The sequence below is a fragment of the Eschscholzia californica genome, unplaced genomic scaffold (assembly GCF_041429995.1).
Source record: "Eschscholzia californica isolate CP2 unplaced genomic scaffold, dmEscCali1.0.p SCAF_6, whole genome shotgun sequence".
Lineage (NCBI taxonomy): Eukaryota > Viridiplantae > Streptophyta > Magnoliopsida > Ranunculales > Papaveraceae > Eschscholzia > Eschscholzia californica.
The window spans coordinates 7380215-7403484 of NW_028238483.1; the positions used below are offsets into that span (position 1 = coordinate 7380215).

Below are 23270 nucleotides of genomic sequence, written 5' to 3' on the forward strand. Positions count from 1 at the left end.
ACCAGCCGGCCATAGCTTTGGCCGGCGCGGCACATCTAAGGCACGGGAAGACGGGAACAGCAGCAGCCACGGGAAGACGGGAAGACAGGAACAGCAGCAGCCACGGGAAGAGCTCGGGACTCCATTACAGCAGCTCGGCTGAGAGCTCGGGACTCCATCACAGGTGCTCGGCTGCAACAAATCAATTAGCTTCTAGCTCAAGTCTTTCCTTCTCGGGTCGGGATTCCAAGTGAGCAGCAGCTCAAGCTCCGGTACAACAACAACTCGGATATTCACGGGACAACAACAATTCTACCTTCTTTCTTGCCAGAAATACCAGATCTGACCGGATTAGTTTGGGTGATTCCGACCATTATTTTGGCAGGAAAGATTAGGGGTTTTCATTTAGATGTTATTACCTTGATGTCCTTGGTGTTTGATTTCTGTTTTGGTGTTCAAACTTTAGAGAGAGGAAGCTTGAAATTTGCTTTAATGGTGGATTTGGGTCATGAAGAAGAAGATAATACTGTTGCTAAAGGGACTCATGTTTTTACTAAGGGGACACCTGATTTGCATAGTTAAGGGAAAAACAGAACTTTGCTAAGGGGAGATCGGCAGTACTTAAACACATCATTTTCCGACGATCCTAGCCATGCGCCTCACCGGAATAGGGAGACTTTCACCTTAACTTTTGTCTTTCTTTATTTTCTTCTTGTTTATTATGTGTTCCACCATGTCTAGCTAGCTTTTGTAGTCGGATACTCGTGAAACATGTTTTGATGTGACAAAAGAGTTTTATTGCTTTTAATGATAAAATCTTCCGGGTTTTTAGACCGTTCATGGACTGGAATCTGAGTTAAACCAAGAGTTCGTTGACCAATCCAAGTAAATGGGTGAAGTTAACTAACTTTTCATGTTTATAGATCATTAGTACTAGTCACTATCGATTTTGTGGATCGAAGTATCCTCCTCACTTTATTCTTGCTCGACCCTTTTTCCCGAATCTTTATCGTCTCTCCTTATATAGTTTAGTTTACTTTTCGTTGTTTCTTATAAATCAATCCAAAAACCAAATTATCATCTTTTATTTTAGTCTGAGATAGTGAGTGACACCTAGACCGGTGGCTAGACTCTCTCGATATCCGAATTACCTCTCTATCCTTGAGGATCGATCCCGGTCTTACCGGGTTATTACTTGACGCCCGTATACTTGCGGGTGGAGACCTTTTAGGGTAACCTTCTAGGCCCATCACATATCATCTTAGATGAGTTACCATTTAGTCATGTAGAGAAAGAGGGATTTAGAGACCTTATAAGGCTTTTTGAGCCAAGGTTTATCGTCCCATCTAGGTGGACGGTATGTAGAGAATGTTACAAGCTTTATGAAAAAGAGAAACTTAGGTTGAGGGAAATTTTGGGTGGTGATCACCAAAGACTTTGTCTCACTACAGACACATGGACGTCTTTCCAAAATCTTAATTACATGTGTGTCACAGCTCACTTCATTGATAGTGATTGGAAATTGCAAAAAAAAATCTTAAACTTTTGTCAAGTTGTAGATCATAAAGGTGAGACTATTGGCAAGGCCATTGAGACATGTTTGCTAGAATGGAACATTGATAGCATATTCACAGTTACTGTTGATAATGCAAGCTCTAATGCCACTACTGTTACATATTTAGGAAAAATAGTAAACGAGTGGAAATGCTCTATTATTGGGAGTCAATTTATCCACATGAGATGTGGTGCACATATCTTAAACTTAATTGTTTCTGATGGACTAAAAGAATATGATGAATCAGTCGCTAGGATTCGTGAGGTTGTTAAGTATGTTAGGTCTTCTCCTGCAAGGCAACAAAAGTTTAAATCCTATCGTGAGCTTGCTAGGATTGAATCGAAACAAGAATTGTGTCTCGATGTTCCAACTAGATGGAATTTTACCTACTTGATGTTAGAGTCGGCAATAATTTTTCAAAAGGGATTTCAAAGAATGGAAATGGAAGATGGTTTATTTGTGCGGGAGTATTGTGGGAGACACATTCCTCCAAATGATATGGATTGGGAACGTTCACATATTTTTGTTAAATTTTTGAAAGTTTTCTATGAAGTTACTTTGAACTTTTCTGGTACACTTTATGTCACTTTAAATTGTTTTTTGTGGCAATTGTGTATGATTCGTGCTCAACTAAATGCTTGGTGTAATAGTGAGGATAGTATTATGGTGATAATGGCAAATAGTATGAAGAAAAAGTATGACAAATATTGAGGGAATTATGCAAAGATGAATGTTTTTCTTTTTATTGTTGTAATTTTTGATCCAAGACACAAAGAAGAAGGACTTGCTCTTTGTTTGGAAGTTTAATTTGGTGAAGATGAAGTAGTTGAACTCTCTAGTCGAGTTAAAAGAACCCTCATTCAAATGTATGGGGAATACAAATCAATTTACTCTGCAGAAGAGCGAACAAGTCGAAGTCAGAATTTAGAAGTTACTACTAACATAGATGAAAGTACTCCATCAGTTGGATGGGACATGTTGAGAGCACTTCGGTGTAAAAGAAAGAAGGTGAGTGATGGTAGTGACGGTAAGACTGAAGTTGATCGTTACTTAATGGAGGAGTGCGAAGATCATGATGACCCCAAAGACACTAGTTTTGACATTTTATGTTGGTGGAAGGTAAATTCTTCAAAATACAAGATTTTATCTTACATTGCACGAGATGTTTTGGCTATTCCTATTTCTATTGTAGCATCTGAGTCTGCTTTTAGTACTGGTGGTCGTGTACTTGATCAATTTCGAAGTAGTTTATCTCTTACCACGGTAGAGACACTTATTTGTGCTCAAAATTGGTTACGGAAAAACTCAAAGCTTGATCTTCAAGAATATATAAATAGAGTGGAAGATATTGAATCAGGTAAACTTACTTTTATGTCTCATATTATATTGTTATCTTTACATTTATCTTTGTTGTAAACTTGTAATTGGTGGCATTGTGTATTGAATTATCTTTTTAATTTTGTAGAATTATGAGAATGAATACTACTTCTTAGTTTATGATGATATAGGAGGCTAGAAGTTAACAAATCAGGTATGTTAGCTTATATGTATTTTTTTGTATTGGTTGTTGGTATTTTTGTTTCATAATAGTCTTGTTTATATGTGGTTAGGTTTTCGAGAATATGCATATTAATTTTGTGAGAGCATTACTTGGAGTTGGAGATTCAAAAAAGATATTTTGCTACATTTTTGTGGATAAATACACTTCTTTTGAAGTTTTACATACTTGTCTGAACTATGTTTATGAAGTCTTATCTTTTTAAATTTATTATGTGTCTATGAAACTATGACAGTTACAAGACAATTGAATTTTTTTGTTTTTGTTGAAATGTAATACATTAATATAAAGGGAGTATTACAACAAACTACAAAAAAAAAATTAAAATTACAGTACATAAAGTAGTAAAACAAAATAATAGAATTAAAGAAGTGCACAAAATATCTTCGATTTGTCGAACAGTCTTCATTCTGTAGCTTGCTAAGGTGGCCGCTCTTCTTTAGTCTGATATGATATTTGCTCTTGAGATTCCGTCTGATTGATATAAAGATGAAACTTTTTCCTAGCTTCCTGTAACACTTGAGATGGATTAAGCATACATCTAAAATTTCTTGAAGAAATAGAGATGTTTGCAAGATGGAATCAAACAATGATTCCTGGGTATCCCGCCAGTATTCTCCATATAAAGAGACCATATCTATTCGAATTCTACAAAGTAGAAACCTGTCAGATACCTGGAAATTGGGATCGTCGTCATAGCCCGAGTATAAATACCCCGCTACTTCGACAAATGCACGCAATAAAATTGCGAATAAGGGTGGAAGTGAACATGTTACGGAGCTTGGTTTAAGAGTTAAGGGTGGAAGTGAACATGTTACGGAGCTTGGTTTAAGAGTTAAATCTATATGAAAATCAACGACAAAAGTTGTTAACAAAAAGTGAGCTGGAAGATAAGCGATATAAGCTGCCTGACTAATATGGAGAATTATATTCGAAATATGGTGTCGTCCGGGGTCGAATAGAAAGTTGAGATGTATTCTATTTGTCATTCGGCTGATCCAGAGGCCAAAGTGCCCAGCTACTGTTCGATTGGTGATTCTAGAATTATTACGGTTAATGATGGATGAAACTAACAAGGAAACCCGATCAAAACGATCGCAAGTAGATTGACTACATGCTAACATGATGTAACGAAAGTTAGTGTTATGAACTAAGTATGCATAAAGGTTCAGCATGACCGGACGACCGACTGAAATGAAATCAGATAGAAGACTATTCTTGGGAGTGATGAAACTTGACTTAAATGTAAGGTGGAGAAGCCACTCCCAAAAAAGACAGGTGATGAAAGGCAAAATTATCAGATTCATCAGTTGAATCTAAAGTGAAGCTCAAATGGATGAAAATATCACCTAATCTGAAATACAGGATGGATAACCTAGGCTGAAGTAGAAGTGAATAAAGATATGAAAGAAGATAAACTAAAATATGGAAAGTCTACTAAGAGACAGAAAGTTAATCTAGTGTAGGAGATTCAAATTAAAAGTAAAGATATTCAAAGGATAAATAAAACTTCCCTGGTATGACTGCTGTCCTTGTAGATTTGTTATCTTCCTAGGTTGATTTGACAAAACGATGATTTCTTCTCGAGTAAGTGCAAAGTGTAGAGTGCTTCCTAGTTGTGAGCTAAAATCTCTGATTTAACTTATCGTTGGATGATGTTAGGGCTTTTTTCTTGCGGCTGCTACTTCCACGATTGGTTCTAAAACTATGCAGTCTTGCTAGAGGGAGGGTTAAGTTGATGTGCGTAGGGATTTTCTATCAGTTGCTCCACCCTAGCAGTCTCGATGACAACTATTTCTTGCGAATGAAATATGGGGGTTATATGACTTTGTGCTATAAAGATTGAATCCAAATAGTTGAGTAGATTGGGGTAGGTTCTGCTAAATTTGGAGTTGTATTTATTTGATTCAGTTGCTAGATTTAGATTTAGGAGTATTGGTGGTTATCTGTTGATATGAGGAGGGATTAATTGTTCCTATGCTTTTTATTAGTGTTGTATAGTTTGTGGGGATAGTTGCATGTGTGATTGAGAGTGGTTGGAGTGGTGATTTTGGCTGTGGTTTCCTAGGGGTTTGGTGTTGGTTTGGGGAAAAAGGAAAGGAGGAAAACGATCGGTGGCTGACGTCACACGGCTCTATCTCTTTCCTCCAAAATACCCCTCCCTTTTCATTTATATTCATTAGTTCAAGACAATTGAACTTGAATATGTGGTTGTTGAACGATTTTAGTAATTTTTGTGCGTAGTATGTTATCTCCTCACATATTGATTGGAATTACATTGTTAAAACTATCCTTTTTATTATTTTCATTTTTCTCACGTTTTATTTGGTTGATTTAGTTCGGCCAGACCGACCAACCGAACTCAATCGAACCAAACCGAACCGGACCGAACGAAGTCGGCTGGCGATTTGATCGGCTCGGCTTCGACCGATGTTTTAGCCAAACCGCCATTGATTGGTTCGGCTTCAGCTGGACCCTAAATGGTCGGCAACCGACCGCTGCTCACCCTTACTTTCAGTTAACTTCTATTAATCTTGTATCCGTCCCGTTTGTTTGTTGCCCCATGAAACGTTGTAAGGTTATTTTTTTTTGTTGAACTTTATAAGGTTTACTTTTTTTTTTTTTTTTGTTGAAATTTATAAGGTTATCTTGTTTACATTTTATGAAAGTTTTCTTCAAAAAAAAAGGCCAGCGCTTTGGGGAAAGCTAAATAGTTTCCGGGGTGTGAAATTTTAAAGGGAATATGTAGAATTTTAGAGATTTTCCGGGGAACTAAATTTTAAGGGGAAATAAAAAAAAACACTCCACCTCACCTCAATCTATCTCCACCTCACCTCACTCTATCTCCACCTCACCTCACTCTATCTTCTCCGATTAGGTCGCCGGCTGGAAAAATTTCCGGCCGGCGACCATTAAAAAAATATATATATTTTTCACTCTCTCTCTAGAAACTTCGGCGAAGGGAAACATATATATACTTTTCACTCTCTCTCTCTAGAAACTCCGGCGAAGGGGTTTCCCTTCGCCGGAGTTCCGATCTGTTCTTCAACAGACCAGTTCGGGAAAGTTACCCGGAGAAAAAGCAGTAATCATAGAATTTCAAGAAACAACATCCCTTTCAGGAATTTTCATGAACAATTTATAAGCCTGATTTATATCCCCACATGAAGCATAAAAATGGATCAGGGAATTCAGGATATAAACATCACAATCAAGTGAAGCTTTAACTGCCATTCCATGAAACACTTGACCTTCTCGTAAACCAGATTTCGGAAGCTGCCTTAATCAAGAAAGGGAAAGTAAACTTATTAGGAGGATCAGGGCATTCATGAAGCATTTGGGTAAACATAAGAATGCTTTGGGTAGGATTATCACTTGAAGAATAAGCGTGAGTATTCCACGTATAAATATTTGGTTGGGGAATTTGATCGAACACTTTCTGGGTATAATCAAGATTAAGTGAAAACGAAGATAATGTGCAAATTGTAATGAGTCTGCTTGCAGAATAAGAGTCGAAGAAGAGACCAATGCGAAGCATTTGAGCATGGATTTGTTTCAATTGAATTGTGTTTGAACATTGATCGATTAGGGTAAGTATAGGGTAATCGGAAGAGTATCGATTCTGATCGTTTAATCGGGAAATGGGTTTTCTGATAAACTTCTGACTTTTTCTTATGAAATTAGGGTTTGGGAGAGAAACTATCTGGGGAATGAGGGTTGCCATGAATTTGTAGAGAGAGAGAGAGAGAGAGTGAACATATTATTATTATTTTTTTTTTCATGGTCGCTGGCCGGAAAATTTTCCGACCGGCGACCTAATCGGAGAAGATAAAGAGGTGAGGTGGGGAAGAGTGAGGTGAGGTGTGGTGGAGAGAGAGATGAGGTGGAGAAATATTTTGCTTTCCCCTAAATAAAATTGTCAAACAAAATTGACCAATTTTTGACCAAGTCTTCACACCCCGGAAACTATTTAGCTTTCCCCAAAGCGCTGCCCAAAAAAAAACAAAGAAATTTATGATTTCTAAGTTGTTATGCCTATGGTGACTAAACAATGAAACAACCATACAACAAGGGTCAAACAGCAAATAACCCCCACTTCTCACCCTTCAGCTTCCCTTTCTTACTTGTGAGTAGTTTCTGGAAAGTTCTTCAGGTTCCGATACCTTTTATCTTCTCTCTGGTTTGAGCTGATTAAGAGTTGGTCGAGTGCTCATCTTTTATCAAATCATTCCGTAGATCTTTGCAACTACATCTCGATAGCTTACAGAAAAAAAAATGGTTACTATTGAAACCGTATCTAATGGTACTGAAACTGAAACTGCTGCTACTAAAAATGATCCAGAATCAAATAATTCAACTGAAGAAACAAACGAAGGGTTCGAAACAGCAAGCGATGGTGACGCTGGAGAAGAAGAAGGTCTAAGCAATGTCCCAGAAGAATCTGGTATCACTCCTAAAGATGATTCTTACACGGATGCATTGACTGATGAACAAATGAAAGAGGTTAGGGTTCTTGCTTTTGTTTCTAATGAGTAAAGACAATGTTGAAACCTAACCCCATCAGGCTTTTATGACTTTGGAAGATTAGGGAATCTGAATTCAAAGGTGTGGAAGTACTGTTGGAATAAGATTTGGGATGCTTTTAAATTTTCTGTAAATTCAGATGGTATAGCAAATACTTAATCTCAAATTCAAGTGTTTTTAGCTCAAGTTATATGTCTGGAGTTGAATTAGAAGTTTTAACTTATGATCTGATTTTAGTAGAGGAATAAAAGCATGTAAAGACTCAAATTAGGGCACATCCTTTGGCTCATTCAGGGGTTCAAGGCCATAAGAAATGGGAGAAGGTGAAATACTAATATTCGGAGATAGAACAAAGCACTCTGAGATGTTTATATGAAATCCGTATTAGTGTTGGTTCATTGATAATCTAGGTAATTAGGTTAGTTAGAGTTAATAGGCAGCGGAAATAGCTCATAACCCTAACAGATATTTGTTACAAGCATGCAGTTGGGTCTAAAAAGCGGTCGAGGCGTACGCATCAAGGTGCGCTTCGCCTCGACGCGGACACACTTCCAGTCCATATGTACGCTTTCTGAGTTGATGCATTACATTCATTTTTGAAGAGAAAAACTCTTATGTTTTTTGGTTTGAGATGTTGGACAACATGGCTTTATTTTGTTTTTGGTTTACTTTACTTTTAAGTGTTAGGTTTTGCGAGTTGGACAACATGACTTTATATTACGGTAGTAAAACTATGTTATGTTATGTTTTTACACTCTTTAAGTTATTTTTCTAAATATATAAATTATGTATTTTACGCATCGAGGCAGCGCTTCGCTTTTTGAGAGCCCACTGCCTCGAGGCTTAAAAACGTATTTTAAAACATCTTGGGTGCTTTGCTAGTCAATCTATGAAGATTTGTTCGTATCTAGATTATCTCAGCATATGGAAGAGTTAAATGTTTAAGGCTGTATGCTTGTGCTGAAGTTATCATCTGTAAAGAGAGGGGCGGATGTGGACAAGTACCTTGGTGTCTGTTTTTTTTTGTTCTCTGAATGTCGTTCGCCTCAATCTAAGTTGACCGGATTTGAGTATGAATTGTTTCACCAGGGGTAAAATAGCGTTATCAAATTAATTCAGACAATAGGCTCTAAATATAGACTTATTTTATGTCTGGCCCAAATGAACCCAAATAACCCACATCATTTAGCATTTTGTAGGACTATGGGAGTCGGACACACAACCATTATGAAATTTGATTTGAGTTGATTTAGATTTCGAGGCATATAATGTAAGCTGTGTGTATATATGATCGATTCAAAAGTTCAAAAAAGTTAATATAAACAAAAGACCTCATATTAATAAGAGAAAATATGCCTATGTCGCGTGTACTTCTAATTTCCAACCGCAATGCCCGACATTTCGTACCCATGTTGGGTATGGTTACTAGAATCACGTTCATGTTAGTTCATAGCCGATCGTAGGTGTCCATATAACTTTTCTGTTTCTCATTATTTAAATGTTATTGAATAGTAAGCTTTGGGACTGTTATCAATCTTTATTATGTTACCCTTTGATGCTTTATTATTTCATCACTGTATCTAAGTTTTAGGTTTTTGCAAGTGTTCTTAGATTCTCTCCGCTTTGATGCAGAGAGCTTTAACACAAGCAAACGATGCCAAAGCTGAAGGGAATAAGCTATTTGGGGCTGGGCAGTATGAGGATGCACTAATGCAGTATGAGGTTGCTTTACAGGCCGCTCCAGACATGCCTTCATCAGTTGAACTAAGATCAATATGCCATGCAAACAGAGCAATATGCTACTCAAAATTGGTATATTCCTTTTAGAAAAGCATTATTAAGGCTTTATCAGATATGTTAATTCTTAGGAAGAGTAATTTTTAATTGAACTTCCTCTAATGGACCTTTAAGTTGGTATAGTTTGTTATTTACCTGAGGAGTTAATTTGGCTCGTTGTATCACTGAATTGGGAACATGTTGCTAGATTGGCAGTCCTATTAATAAATATATTATATCATCCTAGATAGTCAACTCGAAAGGCAAATTTCATCCTGTAGGCAGTGGTATTCCAGAATCTACTAACTCTCGAGTCTTTCTAAATGTGCGGTTTGAATCTTGATAGTTGTGAGTAACATGTGGATGTAATTTAAGGTGTGAACTGTGGTCCACCTTTCGTTACATTGTAGGGAGCAACAGAGCTTCGGTACTCAATTTAACAGGTGTTCGGTTAATATTGTTACTGTGGTGATGCCCTATTGTTGTTAGAGACCCTTTTATGGTCCCTGGGTACATTAAGGTTTTCTGGATAAGAGGGCACTTGGGGAGCTAATTCTCAAATGACCTTTTTTTAAATGGAAATGAAGAAGCGACCTTCAAACCAATAACTGGACCTAAGGGTAAACGGTTAAACGTGGAAGAACATTGATTTCGACGAATTTTATTTTGTTGAGATTGAGTCACTCGATCACTCTAATAGTGAGGGTTGTGTCATCATTCCCACGGTCTTTCACCTTTGTGTACATTCCATTATTGTTTTCTTTTGCACTTACAAGTGGACGTTTTGTTAACTTCATACATTTTGAGAAAGTTGCTTGGTCTTCATGAATTGAAATGTTATATTCTTAGGGGAAATACGAGGATACGATTAAGGAATGTAGCAAAGCTTTGGAGTTAAACCCTTCCTATGTGAAAGCTCTGATTAGAAGAGGAGAGGCCCATGAAAAGCTTGAGCACTTTGAAGAGGCTTTAACAGGTAATTTTTGTTTGTTTCCATTAATTCATATCCTTTACTTCGTGGCAGCTTTTATTTCTATTTTCACTTATTTATTTTGTCCTTCACTATTTTTTATTTTGCAGACATGAAGAAGATATATGAGTTGGATCCTTCAAATGACCAAGCTAGGAGAGCCATACGGCGCTTGCAGCCGCTGGCTGAAGAAAAGCGAGAAAAGATGAAGGAAGAGATGATTGGTAAGTTTTTATAGTTAAGCTATAATCTTATTATCTTGGTATAAGTTTTAGTAATAGTTGAAGTAGAAAGCATTTTTCTCTAACTCCACAACATAGCAATTATACTAGATAAGTGATAATCTATGTGATAATTATTGGTTTCTTCTCTTAACCACAAGTTGATGTTTATCTCTTCAACAGAATCTGATCTGAAAATAATTTTTCTTTTCAAACATTATTATTGACACTCATGTATTTGAGATGGAGCCGTTAAATAGGGACAATGCAAAAAGATATTGCTTAGCAAATAGTTTACATTAATAGTTTATCCAGAATCGGATTTCTGTCCAGAAAAGAATGTCCGAGTAAAGTATGGAAATGGAAATTTCATGTACTCAGTGCACATATTTACTTGGTAAAATCTTAAAGTTCCTAGATTGTGTCTGGGGCAGTGTACGAGTTTACTAACTGTGGTTGAAGCTATAGCCTGTCATATTTTGGCTCCTACTACCTATCTTGTTAAACTTCCTATCACTAGCGGATGCTCCACAAGTACTTGTTGGTCAGCAATCCACCAAAATATGACATACTCAAGTTTGTAAAGAAATTAACTTCTCAAGTACCTTTATCAACTATGTTAACTATGTCATTAGTCACCAGTAATCGGCTAGGTTCTCATAACCTGCTACACTGTCATAACACAGAAGTAGTAACCTCTCTATTCTTGTCTAAAAGTGTGTTATTTAGGGAGTTGCTGTTAATTCTAACAGAGTAGAGGCTTATTTGTAGTTGAACCTCAGCTTGTGCTGTTAATGAATGCTAATATTAGACTTCCCGTGCCGATGTTAATCATGTTCGTATTGGGTATGCCACTGACTGTTTTTGTCTTGTAAAATATTGCAAGTAATTTGTCACTGTATTTTCGCTTTCATGGTCCACGTTAGATTTAGTCTTCTGCTACTTTCGTGTCTGATCTCAAGCTTTTTCTGACTTTCGATTAAGTAGGGAGTGAATATCGACCTCAAACATGTTGTCGAGTTTCCACAGGCGTTTGACCAAAGTAGAGACTAAATACTGAATTTTAACGGATTTCTATCACTTTGTTGCTCTGAAGTCCAATCTTAGTTTAGTATAATTGTAAGATATTTCGTAGGTGTTCTCTTGCTTAAGAAGCTTTAGGTTTTCAGCTTTTCTTCTATGTATTCTAATTTGTTCATTTTGATTGTGTATAGACATAAAATTCTAGGTTTTCTGAAAATTCATGTCCTTGTTTCAGAGAATACATTGTCCATGACAACGAACCCTTACTACGATTGTTTTATTTCTGTTGCAGGGAAGTTAAAGGAAATGGGGAACTCTGTATTAGGACGATTTGGGATGAGTGTGGACAACTTCAAAGCAGTAAAAGATCCAAACACTGGTTCATACTCAATCTCCTACCAGCCCTAGTACGATTTCCGGTTGAGTTTATATTGTTCTAAAATAGATCAGGTATAAGAGAAAGAGAAGAGTGAAAAGGAAGGGAAGTGAAACTTTTTTAGTACAATTTCATGCTTTTTCTTGTCATGTATTCATAGTCATGAAGTTCTGCATAGAAAAGCGGTTTGGTGTAATTCTCGTACATAATTCATCTTGGTCTAATTCATGTTTAGAATACGAGGCAGTCGAGCTGATTCAACTTACCAACTCATCAATATCAACTCAGATAGTTAGCTTAGTCAGTCAGTTGTATATAGAGAAATAATAATCAGTTTTGCTAAAAGTTATGGAAGCTTAAAGAACCAAATGCTAAGAGATCAAATACAAGAAATTTCTGCAAATAAAAAATGTCCTTGACAATTGGCCATACATGCATCCATTTTTTTCCGTTACACTGTAGTTTCATTGTTTTCAAACATTTCTTTTGCTCATAGTTCATATTGAAAATTATTTCAGTTCTAATATGTTCATATCCATTTTTTTCCATTACTGCATTGTCAGTGCACCTACTCGCAGATTAACGATGTAATCTATTGTTATTGACGCGGTCCTGACTTCAATAACAATGTATTTTTACATCGTCAATTAAATAGTCAGATACATTACCAATCTGGTGTTACACGAAGAACCGTCAATTCTATATGTTTGTTTCTACTTGGCAATTTGTTTTTTAAGGACACTTGATAAAGATCTACAAGATTTTGGCAGTCTTCATGTTCTTTGCAATGCCCAGTCATACCACATTTAAAACAGAGTTGAGTTCTCATTTTCGGGAGTATCATTCACTATTGTTCTCTTTGTTTTGTCGATTATAAGACTCGTAATGATTACTCGAGTTATTTCTATTTCCTCGTCAGCCATGATTGTAGCCACGACCACCTCTCAAAGGACGGTTACAACCGTCTCTTGTATCTATAATGTGATTGTCATCACGACCATGTCCTCAGAGTTTCTATTGTGATTCCACTACTTCATCCATGACAATTGCTCTTCGACGTTCTTCTTTGTCTTTCGCTTCCCAATATCCATCAGCTGGTGCTTTTGAAGAAGCACTAACTTTTTTTTATCTTTACCAGTAGAGTTTGTAGAATTTCCTTCGGCTCTTGCATTTACTTTGACTTGTTTACGACCAATTGTTCTTCCCTCCGATGGATCAGAAGAGGTATTCCTGCGTTCGAATTGGAACTAGAATCTGTTTTGCCGGATGCTGTCTCACCTGATATTTCAGACATCTACTTATTTTGTGTTTGTAGAATTTTGTAAACACGTTCGAATCTAAAGGCTTTTTCCTTGTTGTGCTTTTTAAAAGCCTCAAATGCTCTTTCAAACTATTAGAAACAAAATTTATTAGGTTATATTATGAGGTAGAAAAATATAGAAATAAAGGCATTAAAAATTTGAATAATTACTATATTGTAATTGATTACCACGCTTTTCCGGTATTTTATTTACTAGACTCAAATAGAAATAAGGCTTTGACATTCATACTTTATCTCGCCCAAACGAGATTTACCTCCTTAACGTACGCTCTCGGACCGCCTTTCATTATATTCATCGGATATTCTTTTTTTTTTATAGAACTTAAAATTTTGTATTTCTTCCGGTCACTGCATCATATGTGAGTTTCAATAACAATGAACAAGTAAACTATCTTCATCTTGTGCATACGACATCCGTGGAGCTTTTTTGGTTGTAGTCTGATCATAAACATCATCAAAAATTTCATCAAATGTTGAGGGAATGAGTGGTGATATTTCCTCTGTATCATCATTCCCTAATTCAACAAACGGAAAATTAGGAGACATCGATTCCATAAACCTTTCGTCGAACATTTGTTGCACATCTTGAGGATCCATTAAATGAAGAAATAGATAAAATAAGAAAGAATGAGAAAATCAGAGAAAGATAGAAATAAAATGAGAGAAATTATAGAGAGAATATGAGTGTGAGTTAAGCATGGGTTGGTTCCCTATCTCCCTTGGGAGCCTAACAATCGTGCGGGAGGCGCTTAGTTGGACCATATGGGAGGCTCAACCCCAAGAGGCCCTAGTTGGACCGTAGGGGCTAGACACCTCTTGTACTTCATGTCTAAACCATCCATATTGACATTCTATGCCACCTAGGCACCACTTGGTATTCGAAGTTTTTTTCTTTGGAAGTCGACTACTATCTATGTTAGTCGTTACATTTGGCATTAATACATCATAGATGTGATAAGCTCGATAACCGCCCACTCAAACTCAAACAAGATCGGGCCTATACCCCAATAAACAATGGCCTAAAGCCCAACTGCATTATTTATATCCTAATAATCTCAATTCAAATAACTAAAGATTCCACCTTCTTTGAGATTCGAACCTAGAACCTCCAGGGTTTTCTAGAGTTTACGTCAACACCTTAAAACCATTTGAAGCAGATAGCGAGGTGGGAGCATTGAGATCAAGAAGTTTAGAACCACTTGGGCAACCAACGGATGACCTTGGTATTCGAAGTTGAGTAACTACGTCCTTTTCCGTCCCGCTGCCGTACCAAAATTCATCGATCAGTTAGCGTCTGCTGAATCAATAATAACAGAACAAATAAACAAACGAACCTCATACCACCTTTACAACAGAAATCCATCTTCTCTTTCTCTCTAACAAGGTGTTTTCTTTTCAGTTCCCTTCTCGCTGGACTAGTTTTTCGACCCTATTCTTCTTCTCAGGTGCGCAATCGCTCTCTCTCTCTCTCTAGGTTTTATCACTCTTTTTGAATGTTTGAATGCATTGAAATCCCTGTCGATTTCACTTTCTCAAGATCATCATTTTGGTTTCTTGACTCTGATTTTTTTTCTTTTATAAGAGATTCTCAAGATCATCATTTTGGTTTCTCGACTCTGATCTTTTTCTTTTATAAGAGATATCAGCATTTGTTTCAATTTGATTGTTTTCCTTTTTCTTGCTCTAGCATTTGAAGGGTACTTGAATCTTTTTAAGGTCATTATTATAATCCTGAATGTAATTGAACATCTATTATAATCCTGAATGTAATTGATCTTTTTAAGGTCATTATTATAATCCTGAATGTCATGAATATATAACATTGATGTAGTTAGATTTTGAAAGAGGGCTTTTCACTGACTTCAGTTTCCAATATTTGTATTGGAACTTCAATTTTCCTTCTCTTTTCTCCTCAAATTTAATGAAGGAATATCGTTAGACCACTCCCACCCTTTCGATTCCACTAGTAATGATGATTGGGAATATCACACATTGATCAATCAAAGAGAGATTCAACAACTAAAAGAAAGACAGTTGGTATTGAAGAATGTATACCCTGTAGAGAGGGTTAGTGTGTTACTAATCTCAACAAAACTCCCCGTTTTTCAATTTCAAAAAGCTTATCGTAAATGAAAGTTATGAAACTGGATGGGTAGGGCAATAGTAGGAAGATGGAATGGGATAGGATCAATAGTGTATTTTGAAAGGAAAAATGGAAAATTGGAGAAGATCTCAGCCTTTAATAGTTTATCCTTTTACCCACTTCAGAAAATTTTTGCCAACTCAATTATGATGAACTCACATTGTTAGGGACTGGTGTTTCTAGGAAGTTGTAAGAAAAATCCCTTGCAATTTTCTTTTATAAGAAGTTAAGATTTGAGTGTTGTTGAAGAAGTATTCCACATTAATTCTTATAGCAATTTGTCATATTTCAATTTACTAACAATTCTTTCATTCAGATTAACAAGATATAAGTTTCTCTGGACTTCAGAGGAACATATTTGCTTGAAATAACGGAATGGCAGGAAGCAGTAGTACCCAGCAAAGCTTTAGAAAAGCTCTTGGAGCACTGAAGGACTCCACAAAGGTGGGGTTGGCAAAGGTGAATAGCGATTACAAGGTGATTCTTTATCTGTAAAACTGATCTCTTGAATCTTATAAATTTTTTCTCTTATAGTCTAGCAGTTTAGTGATTTCTGGTTATTTGTCTATAGGAACTGGATGTTGCAATAGTTAAGGCCACAAACCATGTCGAGCGTGTAGCAAAGGAGAAGCATGTTCGCTGTAAGTACAGCAAAATATTGAGATTTGTAATTCACATAGTTTCATGTTTTATCTTATTAGCCTTAATGAAAATCCAACTGCTATAAAAATTATGCTTATCATTGTTTTCGCAGTTATATTCCAAGCGGTTTCAGCTACTAGACCTCGAGCAGATGTTGCATACTGCATTCATAGTCTATCAAAACGTCTTGCAAAAACACACAACTGGGCAGTATGTTTCTCTAATCTCTGTTCATTTTCTTTCCTAAGTTTGTGCGAACATCTATAACTTGAATCTCATTAAGAAACTATCGTTTTAAAGAACTGATAAGTGGTTCAAAACCTGATGCTCGGTAGACGGATATTCAGGAAAGAAAGTTGTTAGATATAAGAACCCACCAAAATTTATCTGCTGACACAATGTATTGACTCTTGTCATTTCCCCCCACACTGATGGATATCAACTAGATCATATTCTCAAACGATTATGTGCTAGTAGAAGAGCATTAATGTCTTGCTCATTAATGCTAGTAGAAGAGCATTGGTACTGTATCCTTGTTATGGAGTTCAAACTGGTTAACTTAATGTCTTGCTCATTAGAGGTAGAGTTTTGTACATAATTTAATCCGTGGGATCTGAAAAGAAGCATACTGGTGCCGTCTTTTCAATTAAGTTGCTTAAAAGTCGCGATGGACAAGCTTCCGCCCTTTTATGTTCTTTCTCTAATATAAATTATGTACATTAATTCTTTTCAGTCGTAGCTAAGTTCGTATTTCTCATTAGCCATCAAAAAGTGCAATATTTCCATTGGTGATGTATGCATGTCTTGTTGTAAGATTTGTCTCATTCAAGCTATTTCTGTGGCTTCACCATTAGACTTAATATACTGAGCAAAATATCCTATTTCTACATGTTCTTTCCTGTTAATACTTATTCTGAGACAGTTATGTTTTCCCAGATAAAAGTTCTACTGTATTTTTTGTCAGTCAATCCTACTGAGCTTAGCTTACTATCTCTTTATTAGGTTGCTTTGAAAACTTTGTTTGTAATACATCGTGCACTAAGAGAAGTTGATGTTACATTTCTTGAAGAACTGAGTAACTATAGCAAGAGCAGAGGTCATATGTTGAACTTATCTCATTTTAAGGACGACTCTAATCCACAAGGTACATACCTATTTGATCAATTTATCGAATTAATGAGAATTTGCAGAATTTACTCTGAAACTGACGGTTTGTTTTGGCGTCAAGCATGGGATTATTCTGCTTGGGTTCGTATTTATGCTCTATATCTTGAGGAGCGATTGCAGTGTTACCATATACTGAAGTATGATGTCGAGGCCGGTCGCGCAGTAAGCATTTTCTTATTTTTTTGCTTTCCCCCTTTCACGTTTCTTGGCAATCTCTCTTTTTATTCATGACAAACTTGATCCTGCCAAGAGGATTCAATGGTTCATCTGCAGTACTTGGTCTGAATTTTCAAGAACAAAGCGTATTTTCCTTAAACGAAACAGGAAATTTACCACACCGCGAAGCCAATTCATCATCTGTGATGCCATTACCTAAATACAACCTAGGAAAGAAACGTTTTCTTGATTGAAAGTTTTCTTAAATGAAAGTTCTTATAAACGAAGTGTGGTTATTATTTCTAATATAGTGGGTTATTTAGATTATTGGGAGGCATGAGTCTATGCCATGCTGTTTTAGGTTGGTTACAAGGGTAATGAGGTTTCTTTCATGTTTCGTGATCAGAAAACTAGGGACCTTGACACTGATGAGTTGCTTGAACAATTACCTGCTCTACAGCAACTTCTTTTCCGCCTGCTTGCTTGCTTGGTAATTACCTTTTCAGTTGGTTATTAGTAATGATTTTTAAACAGTATCTTTCAGATTGTATCTTTCTTAGGTCAGCTATGGAGATTGAGTCCTTGTTTTGTCAGTTAAATAGATTGTATCCAGTTTGTTTATGTTACTCAACATTTCTTATGGACTACTTTTGCAGCCAGAGGGAGCAGCTACTCATAATATCGTTATTCTGAATGCACTTTCTCTTGTAAGGGTTCTTTCTTAGAAACATGTAGTTTTAGCAGCTCGCTCAATATGGTGCTGTCTCTGATAGTATCTATGCATTCCAGGTTGCATCTGAAAGTGTTAAGCTTTACACTGCAATAAATGATGGTATTCTCAATTTGGTTGACAAGGTAGAGATTTGGTTGTCTTGATCCCTTTTAGTTCATAGTTTTCTGTTTCGGTGCCAATTATTTTTCTTCTGGAACAGTTTTTTGAGATGCAAAAGCATGATGCTGTGAGGGCGCTTGAAATTTACAAAAAGGCTGGGAGTCAGGTAACTTTTTCTCAAATTTACGCTCTTTAGATTAGTACTTTCTGTATTTGAAGCAAATGGCATTGGTGCAGCTTGATCCTTCTCATCAATTGTTATCGTTATTCTTGAAAATGGGAAATGCCTATATGTTGTTACAGACAGAGATGTTATCTGAGTTCTATGAGAAGTGTAGGGGACTTGAGCTTGGACGGGGGCAGAAGTTTATCAAACTAGAAAAGGTACTAAAACTCTCTTTCACTTCTCGTTTTTACGTTTTGGATTTTTTTCAGGTACTCTCTAAATATCCCGAGGTTTCTGCTGCGATAATTCTGCTAATATCATGGGACATATTTAATTTCAGCCTCCTGCATCATTTGTCACTGCCATGGAAGAGTATGTAAAGGAGGCTCCACGACCATTGGTTATTCAAAGGAATTTGGTATGGTTCAATGTTTCTACTCAACTTTCATAGTTTAGACTTTTAGTTGAGTGCTGAATAATGAAACTTTTATAAAGAGGATGCAAAAGAATTTACAGAAAAAGGATATAAAAGAAAGCTAAGGTCCCCAGGAGCTTATAACGTTGCTAACATAGCATTTATGTCGTCGAAAGTGTTGTGTAGGCAGTAGGCGTTCCCTAGGCGACAGGTTCAAACTTGGGCACCTAGAAGCAAGGTGAAGAAGATGCTTCTAGGCAACCAACACGTATTTTTTTAAGGGTTATTTCCTGATTGGCCCCCAAAAGTATGACCAGCTTCCCGCTTGGCCCCCTAAAGTATCAAAAATACCCAGATGGCCCCCTTTTGTATTTTTCGAGGCATTGACCAAAAAGTCAGATTTTAACTTTCCAAGACTACCCTTTTGTCTTTTTCTTCTCTTATTTTTGGTTTAGTCCCTCATAATTATCTCTTTTTGTTTTTTATCTTCATCTTCATCTTTTTCCTCCCTTTCTCTCTCTACACAAAAACCTCCATTAATGGAGCTAGGTCCTGAAAATCTTTTTTTTTTATCTTCTTAATGGTGTCTTGGTACTTGAGTATTCCTGTATTAATCTGTATACAGAAGTAAATGTTATGAATATCTATGAAAACATACTGAAGTTTCATATAGGAATTACGGAAAAAAGACCACCCACTGCGTCGGCCTTGCCTAGTGCTTCAAGCAAAATAATTGGCTAATTGCATCCTAGTTTAGGTACATTCAAGAAGGATAAGTGTTAGATTGTAGCTGTGTAACATTCATATGCTACATGTTTTTGTTGGGAAAAGACAATTCTGAGACGATTCTACACGTATTTAAGCCTTTTATTATCATCATCTTCTTTTTAGTGTCACATTGGAAATTTTTACATAATATACACAACACATTAAGCTAAAAGATGCTTTAAATGATAGGTTTATCTGGAACTGTGGAAGTAAACAAAACATATATGCACAAAATTTAAACTTATCATGTGAAATTACCTAGTAGTGTTCAAACTTGACCTGAAATGGAGCCTCTTGGTTTTACATTAGTCTGAATCAGAATAATAATTTGGCGCTGCTTTCAAAGAGGTCTCATATCTTCCAAGTTGATGTGGTATTGACGTTGGGTATCTTGGGAGGATTGGTCATACCAAACGTATATAGATTATCCATAAACTGGTGAAGCTCTAAATGATCAAGTTTTTTAGCCTATACTATTTTTTCTGCTCATCTATTTGATAAAAATATTTGTATATTGATAAAGACTTTGTGATAGGATTGGTTTTGTCCCAGGAGTTGCTAGGAATCCTAAGTTGACTGACCAGAGGAGAGAAGGCGATAGTTCTTTTAACTTTTTTATGTGTTCTTATTTTGCAATGATCTAGATTAAATCATTGAGTTGTCTATTCTTGTTAGTTGTTACTGCTTTGTGGGAATTTTATTTACAGGTGTTATCCAGTTGAACTCATTCACTTTTTAATTTCTATTTTTCTATATTTCTGTCTATTTATAGGCCAATGATGACAGGGGGGCCACTCCCAAGGCAGGACTTGCTTCTCATGAATTTGTCTCAGTTGATAAAACAAGAGAGACTGATGAGGTTGAAGAAAAACCTGTTCAATCTTCATCTCCGGAGGACCCACAAAAGGATGAGCTGATTGAAGCTCCAGTAAATAAACCTATTATTGATCTCTTGGTAAGAGGATTCTCGAGGAAAGCACACCTCAAAAATGTGATTATGTTTAATATCATGCGAGTTCAACCAGATTGTTGTTTGTATTAGGGGTTCGATGAAGTGAGCCACGATGCACCAAATTTGGATGAGAATAATTCTCTTGCTGATGCTCTTATGGGACCTGGTAAGTTAGAGCTGTACTCATAAATCTGGAGTTAGATACTCTTTACCCTGATGATGTGTTGCTCATCCTTGTCTTCCTACTTGTAGAAAATGCAACAAATACAACAAGTGATCTAAGTTTGACAGGCGAAAATGCTGGATGGGAGCTTGCACTTGTTACCAATCCCACCTCTAATTCAGATGCTGTTACCGACACTAAAGTGGTATGTCTACGACTACTTGTACTCCCTGACCTTGAAATGTGTGTCGGTGCTTATGCGCTCACTCTAGTCATCAAAAGCGGGTAAGGAACTATTGAATCAAAGGATACAAGCACAATTTTCCTAGAGATATCCGGGAAATCACTTCCTGACATCATCACTTTTGGTCCGCCCATCACACATAAAAGTCACACCATACATACATCACTTCTTTAGTTGATATATGTAGTCATTTAATTCACTAACCTAGTCCTCAAGAGGGCTTCCCACCGGAGTTTTTACACTTCATCCAACTTTAGCAATCTCATTAACCATATCACATAATAAACTGAGTTAGCAGTGTCTAGTGTTATGCTGTAAAAATGTAGAAACCTTGAGATTTCTTTGACTACTTTTATGATATGTTTATTGGTCAAGAGTCTCTTAACCTCTTTTGTTAATCTTGGCATCTAATTGAAATTTGACCAATGGTTCGCTCATTCTTAAACTGTAAGTAGATTTTCTTATGCTATGTGTGCGTGCAAAGTGTGAACGTCGTGGTATGAAACTCTTTCTAGCACTTGACCCACCACCTACATTATAAGTTTGAGTGATCAGAATTTTGTGTACTCGAATCTAATCTCCTCTTTTGATCAATATTTGTTTGATATGCCAATGATTTTCTAACAACAGTTTTGTATAATAAAGTTTCGTCGATGTCAAAATCAATTGCTTATGTTTTCTATGTTGAGGTTCCATAGCAACATCTGGGAATTTAGTACTCATTCAGAGTCATTCTATCTTCTCATGAACCTCATGTTTCATTAGCCTTTTCATTTCCAATCTGATTTCCTTCCAACATATAGGGCATTGAGCGACGTGTTCTTTCAAATGACCAACGCTTAACGCTCCAAATCCTATATGTTAGTGCTTTGTTGTTTCAGTTTTAAGTTCCCAACGTTTTAGTTTTTCTCACTATCATGTACTCGGTATGAGTATCTGGTATGGAAAAATATTCTAAAAAGGAACATCCACTGCATGTTACATAGAAAAATGCAAATATTTGGAGAGTTGTTGATGATTAGCTTAGATGCCATAGCAGAAAGCATGTGTGCTGTGTGCATGGGTAACTATTCAGTATTCACTATTAAGTCCTTAACAGATGATGTTGCTGCAGTTTACGGCTCAGTATTTTCTATTCATTGATTTTGTTCATTATCATGCTAGGTTGGCGGGTTGGACAAACTAACACTAGACGGTCTATATGAGGATGCAATTTTGAGAAGAGCTAACCCAAATGGGCCCTACCAAATGGGACCAGTGGCTTCTAACCCTTTTGAGATCTCTCCGCAATCTAACCAAGACCCATTCTTTTACTCAAACAATATCCCACCACCTCTCAATGTCCAGATGGTGGAAATGAACCAACAACAACATGCATTCATGCAAGAACAGCATCAGCAGCAGCAGATGATGAGCAACCAAGAGTCAACCAACCCCTTCGGAAACCCCTTTCTTGGATAAACTTCCCCACATTATTCATCTCAAAATTTTTATGAAGCTTCACCTAAAGCGAGAGAATAGCTTGCACAGAGGAGCAGTTAACAAATTTATTTAGGTTCGGAGTTGCAGGTTCTTGTCTTGGCAGCAGGAGCAGCTGACAGGTTTACTGTAAGTTCTTCCCATTCATGTTTCTGAGATTTCCTGCTTTTCTTTGGTAAGGTCCAGTCTTAAATGTCTTGAGTTTGTCAAGGTAAGAAGAGAAGAAGATGTACATATCAATTCAAATCTCTCATTATAGTTAAATCATTTCGTTTGTCATTTTTACGTCGTACTCGTGAGTATGGAAACTTTTGTGGTGGATAGAGGTTGAGTTAGCTAAGCCTGCAACTGTCTGGCCTAGGTCACTAGGTGTACAACCGAGTAGATTTGCAAGGGTAAGGGGTTAAGGATGGTATGTAACCAGAGTTTCTGATACATTGATATAGGCTCTGCTTGCTGCCACCATTATGGATGCGGCAGCTTCTCTTGTTGATGGCCTAAAGGCAGTCGCTGTTGTCCCCATTTGTTTGACCAGCCTAGAGTTTTTGTTGTTAGACGTACCACAAAAAAGATGTTCTTTAATGGTAGGTTAAAAGCTTCAATAGTAGGCGAAGAATAGATGGAAACAGAGCTTCAAATAAAATTTGCAAAATGTACACCTGGGATGGGGTTCTGTTACGGCTAAGATGTAACCGAACTCCAAGTCTCACATTTTATTAGTTTCCGTAGATCAGCCAATGGACAACTAAAAGTAGGTTGTATTAGGCTATATCTCGGTTGCATCAGAGCCGCAACCAAGTGAATAACCTCTTAAAAAAGTGTTGTAATGGTCTGTCTTTT

General features: G+C 36.7%; 3 protein-coding genes across 4 annotated transcripts; all 3 read left to right on the plus strand.

Annotated features, from left to right (window-relative positions):
• Window positions 1–1714: 1714 nt before the first annotated feature.
• On the plus strand, window positions 1715–3007 carry LOC147531510 (zinc finger BED domain-containing protein RICESLEEPER 2-like). The gene is made up of 3 exons (XM_086649728.1): window positions 1715–2105; window positions 2433–2891; window positions 3000–3007. Exons 1-3 carry the CDS (start codon window positions 1715–1717, stop codon window positions 3005–3007), a joined length of 858 nt encoding a protein of 285 aa, XP_086505854.1.
• A 4127-nt stretch (window positions 3008–7134) lies between these two features.
• TPR1 (Tetratricopeptide repeat (TPR)-like superfamily protein) lies at window positions 7135–12228 on the plus strand. Its single transcript, XM_086649438.1, has 5 exons — window positions 7135–7595; window positions 9249–9428; window positions 10242–10368; window positions 10473–10586; window positions 11899–12228. Exons 1-5 carry the CDS (start codon window positions 7368–7370, stop codon window positions 12012–12014), a joined length of 765 nt encoding a protein of 254 aa, XP_086505564.1. The 5' UTR covers window positions 7135–7367; the 3' UTR covers window positions 12015–12228.
• Window positions 12229–14398: 2170 nt separating this feature from the next.
• On the plus strand, window positions 14399–22709 carry LOC147531512 (putative clathrin assembly protein At5g35200). Of its 2 annotated transcripts, none has more exons than XM_086648725.1 (16): window positions 14399–14748; window positions 15763–15923; window positions 16018–16087; window positions 16201–16298; window positions 17091–17232; window positions 17317–17417; window positions 17818–17901; window positions 18068–18118; window positions 18201–18266; window positions 18344–18409; window positions 18547–18627; window positions 18750–18827; window positions 20365–20547; window positions 20635–20710; window positions 20797–20912; window positions 22116–22709. In XM_086648725.1, the coding sequence occupies exons 2-16, from the start codon at window positions 15822–15824 to the stop codon at window positions 22410–22412; spliced, it is 1611 nt and encodes a 536-aa protein (XP_086504851.1). In that variant the 5' UTR covers window positions 14399–14748; window positions 15763–15821; the 3' UTR covers window positions 22413–22709. The 2 variants fall into 2 exon arrangements, with proteins under 2 accessions (XP_086504851.1, XP_086504852.1); XM_086648726.1 differs by having other exon boundaries at window positions 14536–14748; window positions 15779–15923.
• The last annotated feature ends 561 nt before the right edge of the window (window positions 22710–23270 follow it).